The sequence below is a fragment of the Ascaphus truei genome, chromosome 1 (genome assembly GCF_040206685.1).
Source record: "Ascaphus truei isolate aAscTru1 chromosome 1, aAscTru1.hap1, whole genome shotgun sequence".
Classification (NCBI taxonomy): Eukaryota; Metazoa; Chordata; class Amphibia; order Anura; family Ascaphidae; genus Ascaphus; species Ascaphus truei.
In genome coordinates, this window is record NC_134483.1 from 407,809,000 (window position 1) to 407,827,451 (window position 18,452).

The 18,452-nt window shown below is 46.6% G+C and overlaps 1 protein-coding gene across 6 annotated transcripts in view; it reads right to left on the reverse strand.

Annotated features, from left to right (window-relative positions):
* Positions 1–18,452, reverse strand: part of FHIP1A (FHF complex subunit HOOK interacting protein 1A) — a 172,025-nt gene that overhangs the window by 17,189 nt on the left and 136,384 nt on the right. For all 6 annotated transcript variants that reach the window (XM_075613548.1, XM_075613537.1, XM_075613559.1 and 3 more), the window contains 3 exons: positions 13,049–13,216; positions 11,705–11,784; positions 428–615 (listed from right to left, as the gene is read on the reverse strand). In XM_075613548.1, the coding sequence (XP_075469663.1) occupies positions 428–615; positions 11,705–11,784; positions 13,049–13,216 (436 nt within the window). The remainder of the gene's footprint in view (positions 1–427; positions 616–11,704; positions 11,785–13,048; positions 13,217–18,452) is intronic.

The following is an 18,452-nucleotide window of genomic DNA, read 5'->3' on the forward strand; positions in this document are numbered from 1 at the left end:
ATATTTCCCCTGGAATTTGGGGCCTTGTAGCTCCTGAGTAAGGAGTGAACCTTTCCCAGCCTTGTGTGTGCAGCTGCAAGATAAGAGAAGCGGGGACCATCTCACTCATCCCACATATAAGAATGAGTTTGTTAGAAACTGTGAGAATGCAATTATTTCAGGACTGTAGGAATCATACGGGGTTGGTCTTTGCCAGGAGCAATGCTCTGCAGCCTCATCCTCGCAGCTTTCAACCCAAGCAAACAGCTTCCACTCACATACATACAAGCAAACACACAAAATGGCTGCTCAGACAAAATGGTGGTGATGATAGTCTGCTTTCATATAGCCTAAGCCACACCCCCTTATCTCCAATCTTCACAAAAATTTTTTTTAAATATATATATTTATATTTATATACATTTATTTCAGCCGAGTTGCTCTTTACCTGTTTGTTCCGTAAACTTTGACCACAGGATATAATTTCTCTCCATGTTTCCAGAATTCACGGTAATACCGCTGGAGCCGCCCAATGGAGTTAAAGCCAAGAATCTAGCTGCAGAAGCCGAGTAGCAGTCACGTTCTCTGACAGCCCATCGCTGACTGACCATCATGTGATTGCAGGGGATCAAATATCTGGTAGAGAAAAAGGTTTAGTTGCTGAAGTGTTTTGGCTAAACGTTTATTTCCTTCTCATATGCTGCTGTTCCTCAGGTGTGAAAAACAGCTACATAACAGTATAATATGAAAACAGCTTATACTTCATGCTGTTTATATCTTTCGGTATTTATAATCCCTCACATTATGTAACAAGCATATACTATAGTAGTAACACCACATTTTGGCATTTAATGCTGCATACAAGTTCTAGTATTTTATAGCTTGGTTCATCGTTCATCGCTTCGGGTTCAAGCCATCGTCGTGAATACCCCAATAGAGAAGACGAAGTGTTGAATAAACTGAGCCTGTAAAATGCACTAAATATATTTGACCTATTCTGTGTTATGGTTCTCCTCCCACTTTTATTCATTACAGTGTAGTGACAGTGTAGAGACATTCCTGGGAATATAGCAACAGGAACATCATTTTTAGTCTGCAGTAGTTTTCTTAATTTTTTTCAGCATGGCAAGTTCCACCATACATGCATTTGTTTTACACCTTTCATGTATATGTAGCCAGGTCCCCCATTGGGCCCCCTTACTTCAGAGGGGGCTGCAGAGGTGCGCAGGTGCACCCAGCAAGTACCGGGAGTTGCGGGCAGGTAGAGGGGCGACTGAGTCGCAGGAGCTCTTTCGTGGGACACCGGTAAGGGCACCGCCATCTTGCACATAGCGCATGTGCAGTGGAACCGTGCGCATGCACAGAGGTGCGGCAGCCATTACAGATGTGCACACATGCGCATTAGCACCAGGTTGTAGTGGCCATGTTAGAGATTAGCTCCGCAGGTGAACTACAGTTCCCAGGGGCTGCTAGTCAGGTGCAGGCACAGAGCCAATAGGGCTGCAGCAATCCCCTGCTTCCAGAAAAGATACATTTGGCACGCTTGCAGCCGCACCAGTTGGGTACTGGACAGAAGAGGGTAAGCAAGTGTCTCAGGTGCCAGGGACACAGCAGATATGTTGCACAGAGACTTGCGGCCTGTGGTCTGGGACCAGACCACCACCGCAAGACAGAGACTCTGTATGGTGGGACAATTCAGCGGGAGTCCACCCCACACAGAGGCGGATGCCTTTGGTGGAACAGAGTGACCATATGTTTGTTATACAACGACAGCCGGGTGCTGGACACCCGGGCAAATATACCACCTAAGTGCACCAACAATCCACGGGGTAGCGCTACTCCTTACACTTGGGGTGGGAGTGACAAGTGTGGGCTGGACACTGGTGCCCCTGCGCCCAAGTACTGTGGGGATACTTCGCGGGTCTGTACATATATATTGCATGTGTTGTATTGCATAAACTGTTATAGTGCGTGTCCAGTAAATACTGTTATATCATAACCTGGTGTGTAATTACTGGTTACATTGTCTTGGGAGGGGCAATCCCACTGTGTGATGATCCTTCCCAGGTGGAGGCGCTGTCATCATACTCATTAGGTATACCCCAGGCTCCCTGCTGCGGAGGATCAGGCCTCCTGTGAGACACTTGTGTAGTCACCCTAGACACGGGAGAAAGGGGGCTACATTTGGACGCGCTGCAGAAATTCAGACCTGGGGTGCCCAAATCAGCAATTAAAATTGTTACAACCATGTTTGTGTCCTCAAAGCAAGAGGTCCACGAATGGGTTTTAAAGCTCCTCAAACCTCCCCGTCACGTGGTTTCAGTGGGTGGAGTTCCCGCCCTTATGCCCAAGAGTGTTGTCCGTGACCACATAAGACTCCTCCCTAGCCTTGCCAACGCTTAGGTCATAGGACAAAGATATGACCCAACATTTCATTGGAGAGCCCTAATATTGGCCACGGGCCAATAAATATGTAAGGAAGATGCTCCCCAGACTCTAAACCTACCAAAGTGCAAAGCTAGAGGCACCCCTCCGAGCCAAAAACGCATCCCTTCGATACCCCAAGCCGGTATGAGAGTGGATCTACGGCGGGCCCTAGCCAAAGACAGAGCACCACAGTCGACTGTTCACTGGGAGCCCCGATTCGGGAGTAACTCTACCCCAACTACTAGAAGCCCTAACAATGTCTTCTCCGTCCCAGAACTATCGAAAGCTCAAGGCCTTCCCCGGAATAACCACCACCCCTCTGGGGGGAGGAGGGGTTCGAGGCCTGGAAGGAACATGCCCTTCAAGTGCTCGATGAGTAGTCCTGCTCCGAAGCCGTCAAGAGGCTGCAACTTGTCGAGAGTATTTGACCTCCGGCCACTCAACTCGTGCACATGCATCATGAGACCGCGGGAGAATTGTTGGACGCCCATGAGTTGGTCGAACTTCTAACTCAGTCCTATTTTGCCAAAGACGACAAGGATGAACTCCTGGCCCAGTTCTGTGCTCTCAGCCAAAAAGAAGGGTAAGAACTGACTGCATTTGTCCGATTACAACTATTTCTATGGACACTACTCTCCAAGAGAATTATTCCTGCCGCAGTGGTGGACCAGTACCGATTAAAACAACTCTTGAAGGGATCTCTACCTTTATACCCTGTAGCCCTCTTGATGCGAGGCACCCCTCAGGCCACCATAGCGAGTGCCCCAGTGCCTAGCTCCGATGAATCATCCCAACCGGACGCCTACAGTCGCGTGGGACCAGCCGCTATCATAGAGTCCTCGTGGAAGGTATCTACTCCTCGGCTTTGCTGGATACCGGGTCACAAGTGACCATCATATATCGACCCTTCTACGACCAACATCTTAAGCACCTGTTCATGCAGTCACGGAGAAGATGAAGCCGTGTGGTCTCAGCAATGAGGATTACCACATCGATGGCGTGGTGAAAGTACGTCAGGATATACCGCAACTGAACACTGGCTAGTCTCACGCAATGGAAGTGGAGGCTCTTATATGTTCTGAGCCCCGAGAACATCCAAGCTCCCCAATTATATTGCGGACCAACGCCAATGTAGTGCGGGCAGTGATCCGAACTCATCTAAAGGAGGCTGGTGAACTACCCGTCTTCTCTACGGATCCATCCGGTACTGAAGGAAGAGTGCTGCAGGGTCTCGGCCCAGGAAGGATATGGTGACCTATTTAAATCACACAACAGGGTTGACCGAGATTCCACCAGGGAGAGTAAAGTACAGATGCGGCCATGAGTATCCGACCACTTGCCTTGGAAAATCTAGAGCAATCTCCCAGTAAGGCTGCAACATTTCTGTGACATTTCTGTAGACAGACTAATGGCCCATCGGATTAACACAGCGGGGTCCCTGGCAGTCCCATTCAAACTGTCTGCAGAAATGTCACAGAAATGTTGCAGCATTACTGTGAGATTACCCCAGATTTCCCAAGGCAAGTGTTCGGATACTCATGGCTGCATCTGCACATGGATGCAGTGTGCTGCTACCTTGGTAGTGATGAGGCCGACCATTACTCCTCTCTAGAAAGTATGCCCGAGGAAGACGTCAGTTGAGGGTACAAGATTGTGCCAGAGGTACAAGAGTGTAAATCCTCCATTCCGGTGAAGATCAAGGTGTTCATCCAGAACATCTTCCTTTACACCATGCCATTCGACCAAGATCAAAGACTTGGTTGGATATACCCAGTTAGTCCCTTCGAGACAATGGCTTAAGTGAACACCGCCGCCGTGCAAGATCAGCCGGACTGCCATTTGACTTCGGGGGATTCGACCCTGTCACCTGAATGGAAAGAACGGCTAAGTGCCAAGTTGGAGGAATGGGGGGGGGGGGAAGTGTTCTCCACCAGCTAAATGGATGTGGGCTGCAAAAACACCCAGCACACGATCCGGCTGAGTGATACCACGCCCTTCCGGGAGCATTCCAGACGCAGCTCCCAGAGATGTGGGGGGATGTCTTAAAGGAAATGGAAACGGCGGGCATCGTGACTGAATCCCGTAGTCCCTGCGCGTCCCCGATTGTGGTAGTATGCAAAAAGAATGGGTCAGTACGCTTGTGCGTAGACTACCGGACCCTGAACAGTTGAACCGTCCCCAACCAGTACACCCTGCTGCGGATCGAAGAACTCCTCAACGTGCTGTCGGGAAGCCAGTGGTTCAGTGTGCTGGATCTACAGTCTGGGTAATACCAGGTACCTATGAGCTCTGAAGACAAGGAGAGGTCGGCTTTTGTCTGTCCCCTCAGGTTCTACCAGTTCACCCGCATGCCCCAAGGCATTTGTGGTGCCCCGGCGACATTCCAACGATTGATGAAGACCATCGGACACATGAATCCTCGAGAATGCCTAGTCTACCTGGACGATATCATCGTTTTCGGCAAGACTCTGGAGGAGCATGAGGAACGTCTGCTGAAAGTGCTAGATCGGCTGGGCAAAGAAAGCTTGAAGTTGTCCCTGGACAAATGCCGGTTCTGCCGCATGTCAGAAATTTATGTGGGACACGTAGTATCCGCAGACGGAGTGGCCACCGACCCCGCTAAGGTCGAAGCCGTGGTGAACTGCCCGAGGCCCGAAAACTTCCTGGGATTCTGCAGGTAATCCGCTGCTTCGTGGAAGGATACTCTAGTAAGGCTAAGGTCCACAACAATCTTCTGAAGATATATCCAGAGGATTCTCAACAGAAGACCACCTCTGCGCAGCAACCCTTCGGAGATAAGTGGATGTCAGCCTGCGAAAAGGTGCTCTTCGGTCTTAACAAAAAGTCTCACAGAAGCCCCTGTCTTGGCTTACGTCGACCTCAAGCAGCCATACATCCTGCAAGTGGATACAAGCTTCAATGGGCTGGGAGCAGTACTACACCAGACTACACTTCGCCCTGTGGCATATGTGAGTCGTAGTTTGCCCCTCAGCGAGCAGAATTACCCCGTATACAAGATGTATTCCTAGCCCTCAAATGGGCTGCAGTTGATAAACTTCACGATTACCTATATGTGCGTTTCCTTTGAAGTACGAACGTACAACAACCCGTTAAAGTACATTTTGACATCGCCAAATTTGATGCTACCAGCCACATATGGCTGGTGGCCGTCTCCAACTATCAATTTACATTGAAGTATAAACCAGGGCCTTTAAACAACAGATCAGATGCACTGTCCAGAAGACCTGGGCTGAGCACAACACCGGACGACGACCTCTGGACCTGGGATTTGGGCCATGTGCTCAATGGCTGCCATCGTGGAGGACAAAGTGGCATACTCCGAGCTGAGAGTTGCCGACTCGCTGGGCTGCCAATCCAAGGCACTTGCTGCCACCTATTGCCACCCAGAAGGTATGAATATCACCCAAGATAAAATCATCACCTGAAAAGAATTGGTGTTGTACTGCACCGACACACTTTATTCGAGCAAATACCCGGTATGTACCTGGCAGATACCTGGAATGCGCCGCTCCTCACCTCTGACAAGCCCCGTTGCATTTGCCTTCCCAGCCTGGGTTCATGCCTGGCTGATGGGCGGCTGATCTGTTAAATGATAATGATTAGGATTTAATAGGCTGCAATGCTTCGCGTGTCTACCAGATGGCATAAATTCATGAATTGTAATGCAGTATATATATATGTACTGTGCAGTATTGCAGCCAGTGGGAATAAAATGCTTCAATCCCTGCCGGAAAATAACTCAATGCACTCGGGCAGAAAACAGTCACAAACCTCAATACACCCGGGTATACCCGAATTCGTGGGACTAGCCGTGCTCGAATAAAGTGTGTCGCCAGTGTACCAAATGCGGGATCCGATGGCTTAAGCCATAAGCCAGGCCATCCAACAAGACAAACCTTCATTGGTGAAACGTAATCCCACCGACACGGTCGCCGTAATAATGCGAGAATGGGACAAGTTCCAGATCAATAAGGGTCTACTCTATTGGGTGGTGCCATATCACAATCCTCCGAATAGAAGGCAGCTTGTTCCACCCAGGAACCTACAGAACATGGTCCTAAGATCTCTACACGATGACCATGGACATCTGGGATTGGACAAGACTTTCGGCCTAATACGAGACCTGTTCTTCTGGCCTCGGATGAGGGAATTGGTAGAACACCATTGCCACAGATGCTCGTGGTGCATACAGCGGAAGAAATTGCCTACCAGAGCAGCTCCTTTGTGTCATCTGAAGAGCTCTGGTCCCCTAAACCTCATATGAATGGACTTCTTATGTATTGAGCCAGATTCAAGGGGTATTGGAAATGTGCTTGTGATCTCGGACCACTGTACCCAAGCCTTCCCCACCAAAGACAAAAAGGCCATTACGGTGGCTAAGATTCTTTGGGAACGGTACTTCGTGCACTACGGGCTACCAAATCGTTTACACTCGGATCAAGGATGGGATTTTGAAAGTAAACTAATCCAAGATTTGCTGAAGCTGCTAAATATTGAAAAGTCCAGAACGACTCATTACCATCCGGAGGGAGATGCTCTGCCCGAGAGGTTCAATCAAACCCTACTCGACATGCATGGCACTCTAAAAGGTTCTCAGAAGACTGAGTGGAGCAAACATGTAGAGTCATTAGAGCACGCTAATAAATGCATCCGACATGAATCCACAGGGTTCACCCCGTATTTCCTAATGTTCGGGCGAGAGGCACTGCCTGTGGATATCCATCGGAGGGTATCTACGAACGGGGTACCCAACAGGACGCACTATAAGTACGTACAGCGGCTCCAAGACAGCCTTAAACGCGCCTACCAGCTAGCGGAGAAAGCATCAGCTCATCTGAATGCCTCCAACAAATGGTGGTACGACCACCAGGTCCACCATTGGGAGCTTCGTCCTGGAGAAGCCGTTCTCCTGCGCAATCTAGGGATACCCAGCAAACACAAGCTGGCCGACTGCTTGCGCGACTGGGTCAATGAAGTGGAATCTCAGATGCTGGGCCTCCTTGTCTACCGTATACAAGACCCGGATGGCAGGGTAAAGGTCTGGCACCATCTGCTACCCATTCCACAAGTAGGAGACAATGATCCCAAAATAGAGACTGTAGAATTGGCTAGTGAGCCAGAGGGAGCCGACGAGAACTTGGAGTCCATGATGGAACAAAGCAAGGATCCTATGGAAGGACCCACTCATAATGCGAACCAAGATAAAGGGGCACCTCCCGAATGAGCACCGGGTAATGGGCCTGTGCTGCATGTACTTACACCGGTGGCTTCAACAAGTCATCCTCTGGACCCAAGAATTCCACGTTTTGTGCCAGTAAGAGACTATATAGAGACTGTTACATCCCCTGTGAGAGAGCCTGAGCCTCAAGCTCAAGATTACTATCCCCTAGAGGGAGAAGTGGAAGAAGAGCCTCGCAGGAGCCAGTGAATAAGATGCCCTGTTACTAGAGTAACATATGGTTCATTAGGGGCACCCCACTATGAGTCAGCAGCTGGTGTGAAGCAAACTAGCCTCCATTATCACTATGTTCACAGAATTATGCAATCTCGTTATGCATGCAAGTTGTATCATACAAACTGCATTTTTATTGTGTAACTTGTGTGAGTCTTTATGTTGTTCCCAAGTAAGGATGTTGGGGTTTTCACCAGGGGGAGGATGTAGTCAGTTCCCCTCTTGGGCCCCCTTACCTGTGAGGTGCCTGCAGAGGTGCGCGGGTGCACCGGCAAGTACCGGGAGTTGCGGGCAGGTCGAGGGGCAACCGGGTCGCCGGAATGCCGGTAAGGGTGCCGCCATCTTGCACAGTTGCACATGCGCAGTGGAACTATGCACAGAGATGACCCGAGGTGCGGCAGCCATTACAAATGCGTGCGCATGTGCAGAAGCACCAGGCTGTGGCGACCATTTGGAGATTAGCTCTGCAGGTGAACTACAGTTCCCAGCAGCCCCAGGGGCTGCTAGTCCAGTGCAGGCAAAGAGCCAATAGGGCTGCAGCAATCCTCTGCTCCCAGAAAGGATACATTTGGCGCGCTTGCAGCCATGCCAGTCAGGAGCTGGACAGAAGAGAGTAAGGTAGTGTCTCAGGTGCCAGTGGCCCTGAGACTAGGCCTAGAGTCCCCCTTCAGACCACAGCTAGGCCCCGACTCACCACAGCTTGTGGGTGCTGTAGGGAGAAGCCCATAGATAGGGACATTTCCCAATTAGCTCCATAGTGTCAGGGACAAAGCAGAGACGCTGCGCAGAGACTTGCGGCCTGTGGTCTGGGACCAGACCACCACCGCAAGACAGAGACTCTTTATGGTGAGACACTTCAGCGGGAGTCCAACGCGGAGGCGGACACCTTTGGTGGAACAGACTGACCCGTTGTTTGTTATTCAGAGACTCCCAGGAGTATACCACCTCTCTCCCAGGAGAGCCCCCGGGCAGGTATACCACCTAAGAGCACCAACAATCCACGGGGTAGGCTTCTCCCTACACTTGGGGTGGGAGTGACAAGTGTGGGCTGGACATGGTGCCCCTGCACCCAAGTACTGTGGGGATACTCCGCGGGTCTGTACATATATATTGCATGTGTTGTATTGCATAACCTGTTATAGTGCGTGTCCAGTAAATACTGTTATATCATATCCTGGTGTGTAATTACTGGTTACATTGTCTTGGGAGGGGCAATCCCACTGTGTAAGGATCCTTCCCAGGTGGAGGCGCTGTCATCATATTCATTAGGTACACCCCAGGCTCCCTGCTGCGGAGGATCAGGCCTCCTGTGAGCCAACCAGGTAACGCACCGCATGTAGTCGCCCTAAACACGGGGGAAAGGGGGCTACATATAATATTCTGGTGAAGCCTTTGAGGCTGTGAAATATTTGCCTAAATCTAAAATGGCAAAATAAATATGCCCTACATAGGGCAAAGGAACAAAGTACTGTATCCCCCCTGTTGCATATTTTACATTGCTGCCATCAACAACGGTTTCAGGCATAGTGTTACATTTGTTTCCCTTTGGATACACCTGGGATATTTAAAAATGTGGCCAATAACTTGGGAATCCAGCAGCCAGGCAAACTAAAAACATCATATCAAACTGTTCTGCTCTTCAAGTTCATGTCCAGCAACGGATGGGATAAGGACTAATGACCTAAAATTGCAATGAAGAACATGGCATATTTTATCTCTAATTGGAGTTTTACATAAAAAATAAAAAAAAGAAGGATTTAATTAATAAAAAAGGCTTTGTTCACAGTAGGAGGCAAATGACGAAGCCCACATGAAGGTGCACCAAGGTTCGGCTTACCCCTACTGTGAATACATGTGACCGGAGCATTAAACAAAGCCACACTTTGATTATTTTAAAGACTTTTTGTTACTACGAAAGAAAACACATAATGTTACACTATATAGTTATTTGATACTGTTCAGTCTTCTACAGTTACAACATAAACGTGTGTGTGTGTGTGTGTGTGTGTGTGTGTGTGTGTGTGTGTGTGTGTGTGTGTGTGTGTGTGTGTGTGTGTGTGTGTGTGTGTGTGTGTGTGTGTGTGTGTGTGTGTGTATTCATTCATATGCTTCAGTTTTCATTTACAGTACTTGTCTTTTACATCTGTATCATATATTGCATTACGGAATCCTCCAGTAGTTTTCTATGTTGGAAACAACTCGTATCTTGAGAGACCTAAGGATGTGGTGCTATTTTCTAAGGAGCCGCTTTACAATTCAGTTCAGATCTGTGAAAATGTGGAATTGCTGTAACATTCTTTCCTCACAAGCTTTCAGGCCCACAAAAGGTCCCCTCTTCAGGCAGACGTTTTACGAATGAAGCCGTCATATTTATACAAGAATTACATCCTATTGTAGTAAGTCTGGTAATACAGATGTATAAGAGGGTGATACAAAAATTAACATAGCAAACAAGCAAATGTAAACTGGGCAGGAATTAGGGTAAGTGAGGGCAGATCATTTAATTAGCTTTTTTGCATTTCCATGTTACTTTGTGTATCAAACTCATTTACATCTGTATATCCAGACTTACTAGGATGTAATCTTTGTATAAATAGGACATGATATCTCAGCCTTAGGCAGATTCTATAGTGCGGCCGCGTGCTACGCCGTGCGCGCGCACAGCAGTTATAGATGGCTGAGGTTAGTCAGCCCTTCTATACAAGGGCCGCGCGTTGCCACGGTGGGGAGCGGGGAGCCGACAGACAGCGGGGAAGACGGGGAGAATCATTTTTTTGCGCCGCTACAAGCGCTGAATGTATGTATATATGTATGTGTGTGTATATGTATACATGTGTATGTATGTATATGTGTGTGTATGTGTGTATGTATTTGCGTGTCTGCACAAATTTAATAAATATTTTATTTTTACCAATTTTTTTTTTTTTTTAATCTGCCAGAAGAAGGGACATTGGGGATCCTGGAAACTTGCGCTCTTTTTAATCATGAGTTAACTATTAAAAGGTATCACTTCTACCCTTCTTTGCTTGGTCTATTCTATAGGCTAACATGGTACCATCCTCTATTTGTCTCACTTACGTGGGTATGTGTCACAAACTAGTTCTTAGTGAAAGCAATAGGTTTTTTCTTCTACCATTGGGTATTTGCAGATGTGACACTTTTAGGCCATCATATCAATAAACAACTCTTATACAGTGATCTGCTTCTTTTTTTTCTTTTTACACTGGGAGGGTACTGGCTGGGAGGGTACTGGCTGGGAGGGTACTGGCTGGGAGGGTACTGGCTGGGAAGGTACTGGCTGGGAAGGTACTGGCTGGGAAGGTACTGGCTGGGAGGGTACTGGCTGGGAGGGTACTGGCTGGGAGGGTACTGGCTGGGAGGGTACTGGCTGGGAGGGTACTGGCTGGGAGGGTACTGGCTGGGAGGGTACTGGCTGGGAGGGTACTGGCTGGGAAGGTACTGGCTGGGAAGGTACTGGCTGGGAAGGTACTGGCTGGGAGGGTACTCGCTGGGAGGGTACTGGCTGGGAGGGTACTGGCTGGGAGGGTACTGGCTGGGAGGGTACTGGCTGGGAGGGTACTGGCTGGCAGGGTACTGGCTGGCAGGGTACTGGCTGGCATGCACAGAGTATTGTGAAAGACTTGGTTCTTTTTAGAGGTGGTGGGAGGAGAGTTAATTCTTTAAATTATGAAAGGAAACATGAGCACAAATGTTGCTATAGTGGGCAGCACATTTAAAAGGGCTCAGACAGTGTCTAGTTCAGTAAGCATTGAAAAGAAGTCAACATTTCCTTGTTTATCTCGAAAACACAAAAACAACCATTACCTTAAAATCAGTTGTAACATCGCGTCTTCACAGTGTAAACCAATAAGGGTTCGGAACAAGGCCAAGGATACAACACAAAGCTGGGGAAAAAAGAAACTGTTTTGTAAAACTTTTAGTTATTCATTTTATTTGTTTGTAGGTGGAAGCTGGAGCAGAGAGATGGAAATTGTAGAATACATTTTGTATAATAATTCATTTAGGCTTAATGGACATGTTGATTTGAAATAAAACCTTGCCGAAGCAAGGAAAGAAGGGCCCCCATATGCAGCACACTCGATCCAAGGTAGTGGTGATCAAGTTAAAATATAGCCTTTATTAAGGAAATTAATAAAATAATGTTGGACAAACAACCGCTAAATTAACATAAGACGCACTGAGAATAAACCAACGTTTCGATTCAAGGTATCCCCTTATGAAGGTTCACCTGGACCGAAACATTGATTTAGTCTTAATATGTAGTTAATACACCTCAATTTTTGTAAGCTCAAGGAGAAAGAACCCTGCTCAGTTATTAGGTGACAGGAGGTATGCTATGAGGAATAAAGCTATATCAAAGCAAGGAAACAAAGAAATCCCAAAAGATGCACTCAGCGTTTCCTACTAATTCAAAATGTACTTTGAATCATTTTTAAATAAAACTGATGAGCAATATAGAAATTATTTTAAGTTTTTCATTCATACATTGTTCATCAGTTTTATTTGAAAAGGATTAAAAACATTCATTTTTAATTAGGAGGAAACTCTGTGCAACTACTGGGATTCTTTTGTTTCCTAGCTTTGATACACTTCAATTTATTTGCATACTTTATATGCTCTGGAGACACCAAAATATGCAGAATTCCAAAATGGAATAACAGAACAATGCATCAAGTAAAGTAATCTATCACCACATACTTGCAAGCAGACATAGTAAAGGGAGGTGAGGAAAGCTAATCTCAGGAACAGTCTTGTCTCTCTTTAGGACTGATATGGCAACATTTAGGGGTACATTCACACTTTGCACACCCTTCAAAAAACAAAAACAGAATTGCTTCCCCCCCCCCCCTCTGATCCCACACTTCATTGTGAAATCCTCCTAAATACTAAAGAGAAATACGGCTGTTGACTGATATGTTGACTGGTTTTGAGGAAATATGTTCAGTGGGAACTCTTAAAAAAGTGTCCGCCAGTATAATCCTTAAAAACGCTTAAACACCAAAAGCAGCCGAATATTCTGTGATATTCATTATGGTGGTCTTCATAAGGGTAGTGGGATTACATGTGCAAAACTCTAAGATGCCTTGTCGGTTACAATATGTTCCTAAGAAAAGTATAGCAAAGGTAGCCTTGGTCTGTTTACTGTACCCGAAATGGAGTGTTGATGCGGCTGACAAGGGTATCCAGGATATGCACACTCTCATGCTGGTATATGAGGATAAAATGAAGGAAGATCTTAAGTAAAGTTGGTTCTGAGACACTTCGTAGAAACAGATCCAAGTAGGCTGTAGTAGTCATGACTTCCTCCACGGTTACCTGGATTCAAATAAAACCAGAAATACTGTAAGCTTATTTTGGAGAATGGGGCTGTGTCACTGGGCTCCTGTCTAAAGAGATTAGGTGAAGAAGGGCAGCGTTCAATCTTCTTACTGTTTAGGAAAGAATAAAATAAAAAAAGAAACCTGGATGCAACTATAACAAAAAACATTTTTTGGGGGTAAAAAAAGCAGATTTGTACAAAAATGACGCATGCCCTCATGCTTCCTTTACACAACCAGTTTGGGGGGAAAAATACGGGAGAAACAGTAAATAAAAAAGGTAATGATACAATATTAGAGAATGGAAGTGTCAATAAAAAAAAATACACAAGAATGCAGGAGATAAAAGACAAAATGTAGTGCCTGTAATAACAAAAAGGAACGTGCTGCATCCCCATGGATGATGATTACCTCCCCTGAGATGGGTGTAACATAACATGTCCAATTAACCGCTAGAGATACCAAGCAGAAAGGCTATGGTATTCCTTCATGAAAAACACAGGTACTTTGGCTACTCAACATTTTGCTGAATCAATCAATGCCTGTTCAAATGTTCAAACTTTTATGCCATTTTTAGACTGTGGTACATGTATTGGACAATTCCAGAAATTAATTTTAAGTCGTATTTGAGTGTTTCCTGGGTGATTGAGAGGCCGCACAGTCTATCACAGAGGGGTATGTATGTATATCCTTATTTTTTTTTTTCAGTGCCAACAGTGTACTCAGCACTTTACAAAGACAATACAGTACAGGGAGTTATAAAAAATACAATACGCGCTGAAAAATCAGACAATAGGAAAGGAAATCCCTGCCCCGGAGAGCTTACAATCTAAGTGGTATGTTGGGAGACTAAGTGCAGTAGATGGAAGTGCTTGGCCACAATGGTTGGTAGGTAGCTACTGTGGTTGTGGGGCAGTAGCCACGAGTGCAGGCGATTGGGATGCTTCTTTTGAGGTGATTTTTAAGGCTGGTCGGTATTAAATTAGATGGGTTAACACCATTAGCAGGAAAAGAGGTGGCAGGGAGGAGTGGACAAGAGCAGGTGTGTATATGGCCAGCTCCATTATGAGAGATATCACCAGCAGCAAGTATGAGTAGAGAGAGAGAAGAGGATTTGTGGAGGGGATTTGTATTGAGGGGTGTAGAAGTTGTTGGGAAAGGTGTGTGTAAATAGTGGTTTCGTGTCTGGGCACAGGCATAGGGGGGGGGGAAGAGATGAAGAAATGTGGCTAGAAGGAGAGTGGAGAAGTTGGAGAGAACAGAAAAGTTTACACAGGAGTGTGAGGAAACGGCAAACAGAAAAAGCAATAGGGAGGCATGAGATGCAGGGAGAGAGGTAGGAGGAGGGAGGTACAAGGTATTGGTGGAGATGAGGAACAGAAGGAGGTGAAAGAGCTGGTGTGTAAATCAGGCCTAAAAGGGCAGTGTATTACTGAAGGTTAAAACAGCAGCTTAGAAAGGGAGTCTTTAGATGTGAAAAAAATTGTCAGAGCATTTAGAAAGTCAAGTTCTCACAGTTGCAGGGTTGATGGTGAAGTGCAGAGTCCACCTCCAATTTGAATTCCACAGACAGTTCATGTGTCACACTTAAGATGTTACAAAGCCAATGTGCAGTCTCTATACATGGGATGTGAAGTCTTACTGCCTGTCTCTCTGCGAGTGACAGGCAGTTCGGAAATGTACACCTGTCACTCTCCCTCTGCACCCCACGGCAATTAAAATTCCCTCCCCCAGCATTTCCTGAGTGAGTGAGAGGCGGATGTATGTATCTTTATTTATATAGCGCCAATAGTGTACTCAGCGCTTTACAAGGACAATATAGGACAGGGAATTAAAATACAATAAACGCAACAAAGTTAGACGATCGGAAAGGAAATCCCTGCCCCGGAGAGCTTCCAATCTAAGTGGTATGTTGGGAGTGCAGTAGATGGAAGTGCTTGGCCACAATGGTTGGTAGGAGTGACTGTGGGTGTGGGACAGTAGCCATGAGTGCAGGCTATTGGGAAGCTCCTTTTGAGAGGTGAGTTTTAAGGTTGGTTGGTATTAAATGAAATGAGTTAATACCATTTGCAGGGAAAGAGGTGGCAGGAAAGCGTGGACTCAGGCAGAGGTATATAAAATGGGATCCTTTATGGAGACAGCCATTGCAGTTCTTGTTACACCGGATGCATGATGTTACTAGCAGGATCTAGGTCTTAGGATGGCCCTAGGCCAAACTGGTAGGCTGGAGGCCCGGCTAGGTGCCTCAATTCTTCCCCAGCCCATAACGGGGCTGGAGGCATTGGTCTCTACCCCCTGAAGGGTGAACCTGGAATAACTAACTTTACATGCTGCATCCCTAAGGCACTGAAGGGGGGAGGGCACTAGGTCTGCACCATGATTGGCTGTACACAGAGCCAATTCCACCTCCACACCCTGTCACTCAAAGGCTGCTGGAGGAGGGGAAAACCCAAGATGACAGTCTGTTATAGCCTTCATCTATCAGGGCTTACATAACAGGGGGGCAGTAGAATAGCAAAACTTACCATGGCTACATTACTTTGCTCCAGAATGTTCATAAATAATAAAAAATCGCAGTAAATTCCAGTAACACAAGAAACAGAAAATAACATACAGACCTTACTATAATTAAAGTTTGTATTATTCATGAAAGTGAATGCAGCATTTAGAATATTTTTTTTTTAACTACTGATATGGTACAAAATTAGCTCTATACAGTAAATGAGCTTACAAACTAACTAAGCAAATGCCTTTGCCACCTACAGCACTGACTTTTTTTTTTTTTTTTAACTATTGCAAAACCTCATGCAGTGTATGCTAATAAGTGCACATGGAGCGAGTAATTTGAAGATTTTAACATTAAATTCTTTGCAAACTGCATCCAAAATCTATCGATTATAGCAAATTGTATGGCTCAGCCTTGTAATCAAGAGCTGCTTAGTCCTGTGATCTTTAAATGACCCATGTGAAGTGTGCAATTATTAGCGCCCAAAACCCCAGCACATGGATTTCTTGGAGATTCAGTCTCGGGTATTACGGAGATTGCATAGCTTTATCCCAGAAAAGCACAAAGGAAATAAAACTGTCAGGATTCATCCATGCAGTTTGATCCTTGGCTTAGCAATGGGAGAGCTGGAGGTAGGTTGCCTATCACACGCAAGCTGTTCTCAGATGCCAGATCTCAACAAAAAAGCGTGTTATTCAGTTCTTTCACATACCCAGCAAATAAATAATACAAATACCACAAAATGCTCCTCCTGTCCCAGTTTCTTCATGTGTTTGAAGCACTAATTCATTCCTATCTTTAAGATAGATAGATAGATAGATAGATAGATAGATAGATAGATAGATAACACAATTTTTGGAGATTACATTACAATAAAAGCTTTCAAATAAAATGTAAATATAAAATGATGTATGCATAATTTTACAAATGGTCCTTATGAACAAAACTCCTCTCCACTTCTCTACCTTCTGCTCTTTGGAGTCACAGTGAATCTTTACTAAATGTAAGCACGGAACCCGAAAAACATCTCTTCCTATTTATGGTTCAAACGGTAAAAACGCTAAAACAGAAATCAGGGTTGACCGATTAAAATGTCAGAGGATACAAATATATTTAATAGATTTTGTTGTTTATGTAACCCGAGTCCCCCTGGTCCCCCGTAAGCCCTTTAATCTCCGCTGCGGGGGTGCGCGGTGCCAGCAGCAGCGCGTGCATTGATGGGGCTGGAGAGGCGAGACAGTTGCCGGGAGCTTGCGGTGCACCTGGCTAGTGGGGGACTCCATCTTTAGGTGCGGCAGCCAAGTCAGGGCTTTGCGCATATGCAAATAGTGCAGGAGAGGCGGACAATGTTAGGAATAGCTTCGCATAGGGACTACAACCCCAAGCAGCCTCAGGGGCTGCGATCACATGGACGCGGACAGCCAATAGGGCTGCAGCTTCTCCTGCAGGGAGAGATTGATACATTTGGCGCGCTGCAAGCCACGCTAGTCGGAGCTGGGACGCTAGTAGGGTAGGTTGTATTTGTGCAGGTGTCTGTGGCACCTGCACTAGGCCAAAGACCACCTGTTAGGCCCGACTCACCTCAGCTTGTGGTTGCTGCAGACAGGCCCATAGATAGGGACACTGCCCCTGTAGTCCAGAGTGAGGGACACAGCCAGGACACGGCTGCATCCTGGCCTCAGGTGATCTGGGACCAGACACCTGCAACCAAGAGACATTGTATACGGTGGTACACTCCCTGCGGGACCCACCCAGCATGGAGGTGGAGGCTTTGCGGTTCATCACTTCGGATCCATGGATCCCATCTTCATCTGCGCGCCTGGGTGTGGACACACCCGGCAGGTACCCAACGCATCACGTGCACCAACTCAACACTTTAGTGGGGCAGAGCTGTCTCACACATTTGGGTGGGTTGGCTCTTGAGGGATACTGGGACGGTCCGGTGCCCGGAGCACCTCAGTACATTAGGGTAATCCCCACAAGGGTGTGGACACGGTGTTGGTGAGGCACTGTGAGGGGTTATGGCCCTGCGAGATCTGTGAGTGTGTATCTTATTCTTAGTTCTATGAGGTGTATAGTAAAACTGTTATGCTTTACACCTGTGTATTCTTTATTGTCCTGTAATGGGGTCATTCCACTCAGTAGAATCCCATTACAGGTGGAGGCGCTACCGAACGATTACTCAGATTTACACAGGTTCTCAGCAGCAGAGGCTCAGGTCTCCTGTGAGCCACAGGTATTGCACCGCACCACACACACTGTAGCTACACATCTCCCAGGGGGTGGGGGAAAGTGCGCTACATGTATGAGGTTGCAAATCTGTGTACCATAGGTTCTTTTTTCAGACATTAAAAAAGAATCTATTAATCATTGGTATGCGCCTCACAGCCTGTAAAGCAGGACTGCACAACTGCAGTCCTCGAGGTCAGACTGAGCCACTAATTGAGCCAGCTGTGCCAAAGTAAGGATATCCTGAAAACCTGGCCTGTTTGCGGCCCTCGAGGGCTGGAGTTGTGCAGGCCTGCTGTAAAGGATTCCAATTTGGCTCCATTTTTAGTCTAAAGATACACGTGTTACACATGAATCATCAAATCCCTGAAAGTTTGGATTAAAATGCAGGGGCGCTCACTGGAGTGAGCTTATCCATCGGTACCGTGTATATACACGTTCCATTTTCCAATATCAGAATAACTTGTACAGAAGATCCAGGCTTCCAACTTCTGATAAA